This window comes from Chiloscyllium plagiosum, unplaced genomic scaffold (genome assembly GCF_037043375.1).
Source record: "Chiloscyllium plagiosum isolate Xiang-an unplaced genomic scaffold, Cpla_swu_hap1 HiC_scaffold_19, whole genome shotgun sequence".
In the NCBI taxonomy this organism is placed as follows: Eukaryota; Metazoa; Chordata; class Chondrichthyes; order Orectolobiformes; family Hemiscylliidae; genus Chiloscyllium; species Chiloscyllium plagiosum.
This window is the reverse complement of record NW_028270157.1, coordinates 28,965,398-28,977,694: the sequence shown is the minus strand read 5'-3', so window position 1 is coordinate 28,977,694 and position 12,297 is coordinate 28,965,398. Positions and strand designations below refer to the sequence as shown.

Here is a 12,297-nt window from a genome sequence, read left to right as displayed (position 1 = left end):
TTTGGATCTCTAGTTTTAGCAACAGTCACTGCTGATACTTCCACAGATGAGTGAAGTGATCACTACTGGGTCACTTGCTGTGCTATCTTTGGCCCTCTGGATAGTTTGGGGTGAGGGGGGCTTTGGGACTTGAAGATGGCAGCGATGGGATAGTTTTGTGAATCTCTGAAGTTAAAGTCACAACTTTGCTTCTCCTGGACCCATAGCACCACTTCTGAGTGTTAGATTCTGTGGCTGCTGAAGGATCCTGATCTGGAAAAATTTGTCTGTTTAATCTCTCTCTAATGATGTTAGTCACTTAATTGACACACTTATTGGAATTAAAGCCAGATTTCATTGACCAGGTTTGCCTTTTAAATTAAGTTCACAATACTTTTTATTTAATCTATATTTTGGTCACAACCCCACTCCTGCATTGGAATAATTTGTATCCATTTTCTCCAGGTGTCACATGCGAGCAATACATTACAATTTCTACTTCTGCCATTGTTAGTTTTCCAGAACTAAAGTCATCATCTCTTAATCTGACTGTCTGATTATCAGACGACATCAATATGGGTGAGGCATTAGAATCATTGCCTATCCCAATTAGACACATGGTTAAGTAGCAATAGACACCGCCTAGATAAACGCTCCTTTATACCATACAGTGAGTCAAACAAATTTTGTATAATTTTTCTTTTATGCTTGCTGCAGAAATCATTTAACATTTTCAAGTGTGTTAAATAAACATGATTTTCAAGGTCCAAAGAATATCTGGTGTAAGATTCCCTGACGTTTTATATGAGGCAAGACAAACACGCAGTGGATGACGATTTTGGTGCAACAAGTTAACAGAATTGAAGAACATTATTGGGGGAAAGGAAATAAACATTGAGCATAACTGCTTTCAATCCTTGTTCCTTAAAGCTGCCAGGATACAAGTGTTGTCAGCTTTGGTTCTCGTCTCTGGCTCCTGGTTCTGCTGCAATGCTGTGCACGTTTACGCTTTTACATCTCTACTTTTGATATGTCCCAGAGGCTGTTTTGTGAGCTCGGCATGTTGACCCCTGACTACATGTGTCCACGCTACCCGAGGCCTAGTTTACAAACAGCCTGGCCATCTAATCCCACACTTGCAAGTACCATTTTCGCCCAGGTTGCCAATCACATAACACTGAAGTTCATGACTGGTGCCATGCTAGGATCATCTCTATTTAGAAAGCCTGAATTTTTCAAACTGGTTTCATTTCCTCTTAGTTGCAAACAGTAGAATCGAACAAGTTAGAACTTTCCATAAATTGTACAAATAATATGTTAAACAGAACATCCGTCTAAATTACTTAAATAACATATTTACAATTTGTTACTCTGCACAAACAATGGACGTCTCCCTGTAGTAAACATTGTCTGCTGTTGCACTGACTCTAATCTACTCTTATTACAATGTATGGATTGTAATGTGGTGAGGAATCAACAGCGAGATTGTTTATGGTATTAGTTAAAGGGAAAACACATAGGGCAACACTTCGATCCACTTTGAACAATTAAATCCAGCCCGCACCCCTAATGGGTCTTTGGAAATAAAAATGGGACTGACACAATCACACACAGATTGTGGATTGCAATGTTTTGCCAAATTAGCTGATTCTAGGAGGGATTACCATAGAGATCCTATAATTGGCCTTAGTATCTGTCTGTGGCACAGGGGGAAAGTTGACGAAGTTTCAGGCCTTAATTACTCTCCAACGTTCTCAATGAAAAGAGTGCTTATTTAAATATTGGGGATGTTGTCATTCTGCCTATCCATCTTTTTTATTGGAAGTGTGAATCCAAATTCTCCTTTGGTTCTGGAAAATTCAAAGAAGGGAAATGCTGTTGAAAACCAGCCCTTTAATTAATCAGTTATTCAGTTGATGCTGACTTTCATGGGCTGCCAATGTGCCGTTATGAGCATTTTAAAGCATGGTGGAAACATAACATTCCTGCTTAGGAAGAGTTGGTTAAACAGAATATTAAGTACCTCCATTTAAATCAAATTGGAAATAACATGCAGCACTGTGGTTTTTGCTCTGCATCAAGAAGAATTTTAACTAAAATAGGATAAATAGACGAGGTCTTTTCTTTGGGGTGGGGAGTCCAGAACTAGAGGGCGTAAATTTAGGGTGAGAGATGAGAGATATAAAAGGGGCCTAAGGGCAACATTTTCATGAAAAGGGTGATGTGTGTATGGAATGTGCTGCCAGAGGAAGTGGCGGAGGCTGGTACAATTGCAGCATTTAAAAGGCAACTGGAGGGGGATATGAATAGGAAGGGTTTGGAGGGATATGGGCCAAGTGCTGGAAAATGAGATTGGATTAGGTTAGGCTGTGTGGCCGGCATGGATGGGTTGCACCGAAGGGTCTATTTCCGTGCTGTACATTTCTATCCATCTGTAATTAAATTGTTGACTTACATCAACCCGTATACTCTGTAATATGACGAGAACAGGAAGTGGCAAAAATTGACTAAAAATTCTCCAAACTGTTTTTGGAGAATCTCATCACACTCTGTGATTCAAGATTGCCCATGCTGTATAATTTGCTGATTGTTTTGACCAGATATGATTCTACAGAGCCATCTAGTCTTGTGCAAAAAGAAGAGCGTGCACTTTGCTAACCTTTCTTCTGAAACGGTTATCCATGCATTTGTTAATCCTAAATTTAACTATTGAAATGCTTTCTTGGCTAGCCTCCAAATTCCCATCCTCTAAATTTCAAGCTCATCCAAATTCTACCTTGCAGTTGATTGTGGTCATAGCCTATTGACTTCCATTGACTCACTGTCTTTCAATTGAAATCTCGTATTCACCTTTTACATAACCTTTGTGGCTTTACTCCCATCTCTCCCTTGTCAGGGAAGGCTCAGGGTACTACAGTCCTCCAGCTTGGAGGAAGTGGAAACCTGTGAGATCCACGGTAACCACACCTAATTTAAGTGTCTGCAGCACGAAGAACTTGGAGTTCGATTCCACACATCAGGCAATATGGTAACTCATGGATGGGGGAATGTTGCCTGGACGTTCACTTCCAGGAAGCAGTCACAGCCCTTGGGTTAAGTATTAAAGATTTATCCTGTTTGTGAGGGACAGGAGGTTGCGACTATAAGGGAGGCAAGAATGAGGGCTAGAAGGTTGCAGTGGAGGAGCCTCTGCCATTGCAACTGCCCAATGGATTCTTGCATCATCTGTAAATCAGAGCAGGCACTGCAGTGCCAATGAGCAAACTGAGGGGAGTAAACAGAAATGTAGTTATAGTAGGGTTTGTTAAAAGCATTTTAATTTATAGAACAGCAGCTGCAGTATTTGGGAAGAGTAAAAGGGGAAGCTGTGCTGTACTGTTGGGATAGCTTTCACTTGAGTTGTGCTAGATTCGGTTTACTAGTCAATCAGATAACCACAGTAGGAGATAGAGCTGTAAACTCATTATTCATGGGGATGGGAGCCAGTTGGTAGTTTGGTTTTTCCTAAGAGGTTTGAAAGAGTTGGAGAAAAGGTTAAGACACTAGCACAGGGTACTGACGTGTGACAGCGCACATACACCAAGCATGCACCAGTAATAAGGTCAGAACACAAACAGAATGGGAAACAATGAACAGATATACATTTTCATTATCTAATCATATGCACTTGAATGAGTTGATAATGCAAATCAATTTAAATGATTAGGATGATAGATGCTAAAGACATGGTTGCAAAATGACCTCTGGTGGGAAGGACCTGAATAGTCAAGGCGGTTTGCCATTTCAGAAGGGCTAAAGAAAGGAAAAGGAGACCGTTACCTCTGATGAAAGATTGGATCAGTACAGTAGAGAAAAATGATCTTGGTTTGGAGGATCAAAAAATGGTTCAATTTCTGTAGAGATAGAAATGACAATGAAATAAAATCATTGGTGGGACTGCTGTATAGGCCCTCTGACACTAGCTACTCTATTAGAGTATAAATCAAGAAATCATAGGGGCTTATAAGAAAGGTATTGCCTGGAGAATGAGTTATTTGGTTGGAATACAAACTTTTATTTAGAGTAATAGAAGATCAGATAATTTTTGACTTGATCAGATGTAAATATGTATCCTGATTATAGGTCAGCCAGGTGGACATCACAGAATATGTGTTCTCTCACTTGGGCTGTTAATCAGACCCAGTCATGGAGCCCTGTCTGACATAATAAACAGGTTCTATTTATGTCAGAGGTTCTGTTCACTCTGAGGGCTGCCTTTTGAGGAGGTTTAATTAGTGTCAAGGACTCTCCATCTGTAACTAAAGGGTGACTTGGTGACTGGATACCAGCCTCTGTGGAGTTAATTCAGATTCATTATTAAAAGTGACCTCAGTAAATGATACTGTAGGTAAGAGTGGCCATAACATGATTAAATTTCGTGTTTAATCTACTTAGGTCTGAAACTAGTGTCTGAGACTTTAAACCTTTTATGATTGCATTTATTTAAGTTTGAGTTGGTTAAAATAGACTGGGGAAATAGTTCAAAAGGTAAAGTGGTAGAGAAAGTATGACCAAAGGTTAACAGCAAGTTAAGAATTGTACCAAATTGAAAGAAACTATGTACAATTCTTCAAAGATTAATGGTAGGCCAGACATCGGGCAGACAGGACACCAACTCGTAGAGCGTTTCAGGGAACATCTCTGGGGGACACACCAAATTATCCCACTGTCCCATAACCGATCACTTCAACTCCCCCTCCCTCTCCACCAAAGACTTGTAAGTCCTGGGCTGCCTCCAAGGCCAAATCCAAGCCACCTGCCAACGGGAGGAAGAACACCTCATCTTCCACCTGGGGATGCTTCAATCATACAGCATCAACATTGACTTCTCTAGTTTCTAAATCTCCCCTCCCCCATTCATCCCAGATCCAACCCTGCAACTCTGCACTGCCTTCTTGAACTGCCCACCTGTCCATCTTCCTTCTCACCTATCCACTCCACCCTAACACCATCACCCGCAAACCTGTATATACCTATCACCTTCCCAGCTGCCATTCCCCCAGCTCCACCCATCCTCCAATTGATCTCTTTAACTTTCAACCCTCCACAGCCTCCCATACCCGACACATCCCCCCACACACCAACCGCGCGCACATCCCCAAAATGTCGACTCTCCTGCTCCTCGGATGTTGCCTGGCCTACTGTGCTTTTCCAGTGCCATGCTTTTCAACTCAGAGATTGGACAATGTGAGATACAATTGGAGGATGACTTAAAAAAATGAAATTGGAGCACGAGAGAAAGAACTTGAAAAAATGTAGAATAAAATAAAAGCTTTTCATGCTATATCAAAGGCAAAAGAGTAACATCAATGAATGTTGGATTTTTAAAGCGGTGAGTTTGGGAAATTGACAAAAGAATGCAAAGAAAACGGTAGAGACTTTGAACAAATATTTTACCTTTGTCTCCACAGTCGTTTGTACAAAAAGCTTCCAAGAATAGTGGAAACACCAGTAGGCAAAAGAGAGAAAGGAACTTGAATCACTCATAGTCACATACAAAACGTAATAGGAAATTAAAGGCTGGCAAGTCCCCTGGATCTGATGCCCTGTAACCTAAGGTCTTAAAGAAAATGACTATAGAGATAGTGGATGCATTGGTAGGAATCTTATAAAATTCCTTAGATACTGGAAATGTTCCAGCTGACTATTTGAAATCTATGTTAATAGTTTGGAGGAAAGCACTGACAGTATTGTAGCCAAATTTACTAATGATATAAAATTTGGGAAAAAAACCATGTTGCAAATAGGATATAAAGAGTCTGCAAAAGGATACAAATTTTGGCAACCACAGTATACTTTGGGGAACAGGGAAGATGACCACTTTGGCAGGAAGAATCAGAAACCAGAACATCAATTAGAGCAAGAATGCAGGGCACTGCAGTACAGAAGGATCTGGGTGTCTTTCTTGCATAAGTTGTATGGAGGTGCACCAAGTTATTGGGAAGGCAAATGGAATGTTCACCTTTCTTACAAACGGGGATACAGTATAAATGTGGGAATGTCTTGTTATAACTATACATGGTGTGGTTCCAATTTTGGGCACCTTAAAGAATATAGTTACAGTCTGATTTTTGGAATGTGCATATTAGCTTGTGAGGAAAAATTTTTTTTATCTGTACTCATTGGAGTTTAGAAGAATGAGGGTGATCTTATTGAAACATATGATTCTGAGGGTCTTGACAGGATGTTTCTCTCATGAGAAGATGAAAAACCATGAGGGCGCAATTTTAAAACGAGTCTGTTTTAAGACCACATAAGGAAGGATGTCTTCTGAGAGCTGCTAGTTCTTGGAATGATCTTTCACAGAATATATTCATTGAATATATTCAGAGCTTATTGAATATATTTCGATCTATCTTGGATTTCTGATCAATGACAACTTCGAGAGGTAGGAGTACAAACCAGGTCAGCAATGATCTTATTGGTGGTGCAGACTCAGTTGTCTTAACTGCAGATTCCTCTCTTTTTTTCGTAAACCTTGCCTCTTACATGTTCTCACTTTCTTTCCCTCCTCTATCTCCTCTGTTAAGAAAGTCCAAAAAGCTTCTCTCTGCAGTTTTCACAATGAGCAATGAGATGATTAAGCAATTAATTTGTTTTTGTTCTGTTCATTTTTGGATAAATGTAAGCCAGGACACCAGTGAATTTGGTGCTTTTCTTTAAAACAGTGATATGGAATCATTTTGCATTCTTTGAAAAGGCACACAGGACCTTAGTTTTGCTTTGCATCAAAAAGGCAGCATCTTATTCTCCGTACTGTACTGAAATGTTAATAACTTGGTTAAAGGCTGTAATGTTTGGAATGGGACTTCAAACCATGGCACCTGAAACCAGAGAAAGGAGGACAACTACTGAGCAAGGATGACCATGAAAACGTGTTGCATGTAAATATGCAGCTGGTATTTTGAAGTACTAAACTCTGTTTCTATACTTAGAGCCAAAATCCCAAGTCCACAATGGAGCAAAGCTTTGGGATATCTGATATGTTGGGCATTGAAGCAGAATTCTTTTTGGACAGGCATTGTGTCACGGTCAGCACTTGCTTTGGAAGAATCTGAAATTCAGTTATTTGAATCAAACATCTCAAGAAATGTAGGCACCTTGTCACAAACCAAGACGTCACTGTAGATTTGGCAGCAGATCCATCTGTGGAGGGCTGCATGTGTTTCACGTATTGAATCTACAGCTGGTTTTCAACAAACCGAAGAATACAGTGCCTGAAGGCATGCTTGTTTAGCTGTGGTTAGCTCAGTCCTCATTGTGTCATTGCTGATGTACAGATAAGGGAGTCCCTTTCCAAAAGAATGTTTTCATTTCACCCTCTGTAGAACTGAGTTTTTTTTTTAAAAAATTAGATCTGTAGATAGCAAATTTGCTTTATCTCTTAACTGTTAGTCCTGACTGAGAAAGGAGGTTCTCCTAAAATAAAAGCAAAATACTGCAGGTACTTTGGATACTGGAGAGCTGCAATAAAGCCAAGTACTAAAAAAATTCAAATCTTAGCATCTACAGAAAGAGAAACAGTTTATTATCACTTCTTCAGAATTGTAATGTTAACTGTTCTTTCTGAATCTACCAGACCTATGGTATTATGTGCTGTGTCTGAGGTAGGTAACATTTCTTCTCAAAACGGGCAATTCATCTATTACCGTCTTCAGATCACTGAAATTTGAATATAAATTTTATAAAATGTAGTGGTGCAGTGCTTCCTGTAATATGCAATGACATTTTGGTCTTAGTGGTCCTCATGGGGGACAGTGAAACTAGTATAATCTAGTATTCATCTCTTTGTCATTAGTAATCTGTTTTCCACCCCTTTACCTTGCTGATTACTTAAACGTGAAACCACTCATGTTTTGATATTACTAGGCTAATGTTAGCAAGAATACAGAGCTGGCTCTTACAGATCTTTAGGCACTTTGGGCAAGCTCTGATAATCTGAAAGCTTTGGTGACTGTCACCTCAGTATACGATGTTGTTCACAGAATGGTTTTCTCCAACAAAGAATTCCTTTCCATAATTCTTTTAGACAGATCCAACATTTTTATTTTACAGATGAGGGACCATACGCCAAATCTACAAACCCAGCAAAAGCTTCCGAAGGCACCTTGGCAGTTAGAAGACAAAGTATTCCAGGTTAGTCTAATCTGCGTGTGTTGGCTGTCTGTACTGCAGCTCAGGCCTGTTTTTTTAAATGTGCTCCTTTGGGAGGGTGTTTTTACATATCACCCACAAACAGATTTGAAACATGGTACTCTTCTGTAATAAACACCTTCTACAAGAGCCTTAGCCTGTGCTGTGCTCTCTTGTGGAGTTTGGCAAATATTCGGATGTCCTCAATGATAGGATCACCAGCAGTTAATGAGGAATAGTGACATTTCTTTTGTTGTATCCTTGCTTTCTTTCACTTCTGAGAATTCTACATAAATAATCTTCTATTGATGCTTTCTGACCTGGTAAGCACTTCTAGCATTTTCTGTTTTTATTCTTCTATTGATTTTGTTAAAGCTAGGTTTAGAGGGAGGAACAGAATCATGAAACATTGATATATTCATGCATTCTGGGAATAATTAATTAAGAATCCTTATTTTTATCGTTTTAGTTTTACTTCAGATTTCTGCCACAGCCTTGCTCCCCTATGCCACTTAATCTTCTATTTCGCCTGTTTATCTGTTATTTCAGAAAGTTATTTTCTTTAAAAAGAGCAGGCAGTACTTGAGATGTTAATTTGGTCCTCCTGAGCCCTCAATAGACAGATACCTGTACAGTGGTTATGATATTATTGGGATATATATAATTTATAAGGGTCTTCTTTCATTCTTGGATTGAATCTCATCTTTTATTCTGTTTGGACTTGACCTGGGGAGAAAAGGAGTCACCTAAACTTTCACTTGCGTGAAAATATCAGAGGTTCCAATTGCAAAGTAAGAGAGAAAACACAGGCAACCATTGACTGTTCCTGAATTGCTGCAATAAAAATTATTATTGCTTCTATTGGAGTCTGGTAATGCAATAAGACACATTTATTTTTTGCCAGATTTACTAAAACTTACATGATTGATATTTTTATCCAACTACTATGGACTGAATACTGTACAGGTAAATGTGATTGGGCTGCTTTCAGCCAAGATACTTGCACTCACTATGAACATGGCCAGCCTACAGTGTCAACTGCAATGTTTCACTTGCTACTCATATCCCTGGATTCCCCGAGAGACCAAAAACCTGTCAGCCCTAAATAAACTTGAGCTGGCATATCCACAACCCTCTGCAGTGTAGAATTCCAAAGATTCACAACTCTTTGAGGTCAGATGTTTTTCCTCATCTCAATCTTGAATCATTAGCCTCTTTTATCCTGAAACCGAATGAACAGAGCAGGCTCCATGGGCTGAATGATCTTCCCCTGCTTCTACTTCTCGTCTTAAAACAGCATTATTTTTATTGAAGGTACTTTAAATTTTAATCACATTTCAGTTCTCAAAATTTCTGGTATACCAATAATAAAGGTCAACAATCCACTGCAGTCATCTATTCTTCGTAACCTGCTGTGAGTTAACCTAAAAGAAATTCTTGTCTGTCTCTCAGCACTAAATGAGTGATAACCTGTCTTGATGTACTTGAATTGATTGATCTAAATCAGTCCTTAGATGCATAACTGATCAAAAAAGAAGTTTAAGTCATGAAAAGTTAAAAGTTCTTTGGAACATTAGAGAGGTTAGCAGAGGGGTTCTGTCTTCAGCTCCCTATGAATTACTTCCCTAACCTTCTCCACCTCTGCCTTCAATCGAAAGCCTCTTCAAATCTGTTTCCATTAACTCCTGATCGGTTGCCCATTTGTTGTCTCTTTCATTTGGCTTGATGTCACTTGTATGCTTCACGGAATATTTTTAAAATAAAGAAGGCATTGGTTTCAGTTGATAATTCCAATATCTGATGGATTCTACCATTAGTTTCGACAAATTTCTCATGGAAAACTGGAAATTCCATGACACTGAAAGCAATTTTTTGCAGGTTAATGGTTTACATTGTACGTTGATTTAGATTGTGGCTTAAAAGGTGATCCCATTATTTTTTGGAAGAATGCATTTTTGCGTGTGTCAGCAATGACCCCCTTTTCAGCCATGACATGCTGTACTGGTAACAGTAATTGGTTTCAATATTTCACCTTTTAACCATAAGCGAAGGATCAAACAGGTGATGCAAAGATGCATAGGAATTTAAAACATGCCTACACAGACCAAACCCTGTATGAGGAGTGACAAAGATGACCACTATCCACATCGATGTTGGTGCTTACTTTTAAACCTGGCATGTATAAGTTGGTTGCCATCTTTGGAAGGACATTTGAAGGCCTCAAAGGTCAATTTCTATGTCAACATCCACAATATGAGTGGCTGTATGAGATAAAATGGGGTTGCGGTATTGTACACTGTACCAAATGACTATTTATAGTCTACTGGCTGAATCCAGATGGTCTATATATATGCACATTCTCAGGCTGTGGGACACGTGTTTATAGTGATGTGCTAGCAGTCGAAAATTATTAATAGTAAGCCAATAAAAGTAGTCTTTGAAAATAAATCTGACAATGGCAGGAGCTTAATTTTGCTCATTCGGGAAAGCAATGGTGCTAACAGAAGCTAGCATTTTGATATGATGTGTTATCTTGCTGTTGAAAAAGATTGTGCATTGTCATTGTTTGTTTGTTGCCTGAGGCTTGTGATGGAAGAGCACTTGCAGAATGCAAATGTTCATAGATTGTAAAAAAAAATTAAAACTTCATACAGTACAACACTTCATACTTAGTAAGCACTAGTTACATGCTTACACATAAACATTGTTATAAACTGGGGGAAGGTTTAAAAATGGTTGCACTGAGCTTTACGTATTTATGCCCTTTTCCAGCACTGGAAACATTAAGGAGATTTCCTTTTCCTTGATGTGGTCCATAACAATTTCTCATTCTTTTTGTAATTGTTTTCATAATTCCAGCAGGTAACTTTGCAGAAGTAGGACTTGCCATGAACATGCTTCATTTCTAATGTGTGTGTACTTTCAAATACTTACCTAGCATGCATATAAATCATAGCTGTTGCTTCCAGTGTTTGTAAAGGAAATATTTCTAGGTTTCTGTTCTGTCTCTCCCATGCATTGCTGTTACATTGAGCACTGGCTGTCATTCATTGATCCACAATTGCTCCATCTCTTTAAGCACCACAGTAAGGTTTAACATCAAAGTGACTGACACGAAACTACTACCACATCCTGGGAAATGTTACCAGGCATGGGTGAAGCTTTCTTTTGATTGAATTGCTGCATTATGTTAATTAGAATATTTTTGATGACTGATCCTTTGCAGTTTCTAGAACATAGAACAATATCGCGCAGAACAGGCCCTTTGGCCCTCGATGTTGTGCTGACCTGTGAGTTATTCTCAGTTTGTCCCCTTACACTATCCCAAAATCATCCATGTGCTTATCGAAGGATTGGTTAAATCTCCCTAATGCGGCTGAGTTGACTACATTAGCAGGTAGGGTATTCCACGCTTTTACCACTCTCTGCGTAAAGGACCTGCCTCTGACATCTGTCTTAAATCTATCACTCCTCAATTTGTGGTTATACACAGACAGTTGCCCGAGGCTGGAATTGAACCTGGGTCCCTGGAGCCGTGAGACTGCAGTGCTAGCCACTGTGCCTCTTATTTTCCATTTTGCTAATCATACACTTTAAATAAGATCAGGCGCAGATTATTTGGTCCTTCAACTCTGCTGCACAATTCAACTAAAATGTGGCTGATCCTATACCTCAACGTTACTTTTCTCATGCTAACTTTCTACCCTCTGATAGCATTAATATCTAGAAATTTTATTATCTCCGTCATACTCCATGATGAGGTTTCCACAGCCTTCTGTGACAGAATATTTCAAAGATCTGAATGATGAAATTTCTACTCAGCACTGATTTACTGCTTATCCCAATGCTGTGGAAAAAGTGAGGACTGCAGATGCTGGAGATCAGAATCAAGAATGTGGTGCTGGAAAAGCACAGCAGGTCAGACAGCATCCAAGGAGCAGGAGAATCGACCTGTCGAACACAATGCTGTGCCCCCTGTGAGAGGCACTTGGGAGACCACACTGCCATTACTGATTTTTTGCAATCACTGCATCAGGCCCTGTGAGAATTTTGGAAGCCTCTTTTTTTTTAATGAATATTAATCTGTAGATTTGAATAGAGAGTTTGAGTAAATAATGGCCCTGTCTCCTCAATCCTGCAATCCCA

At 39.4% G+C, this 12,297-nt stretch overlaps 1 protein-coding gene across 7 annotated transcripts in view; it reads left to right on the top strand.

Annotated features, from left to right (window-relative positions):
• grip1 (glutamate receptor interacting protein 1) overlaps positions 1 to 12,297 on the top strand; it is a 459,039-nt gene that overhangs the window by 313,478 nt on the left and 133,264 nt on the right. For all 7 annotated transcript variants that reach the window (XM_043709637.2, XM_087997173.1, XM_043709639.2 and 4 more), the window contains exon 2: positions 8,074 to 8,154. In XM_043709637.2, the coding sequence (XP_043565572.2) occupies positions 8,074 to 8,154 (81 nt within the window). The remainder of the gene's footprint in view (positions 1 to 8,073; positions 8,155 to 12,297) is intronic.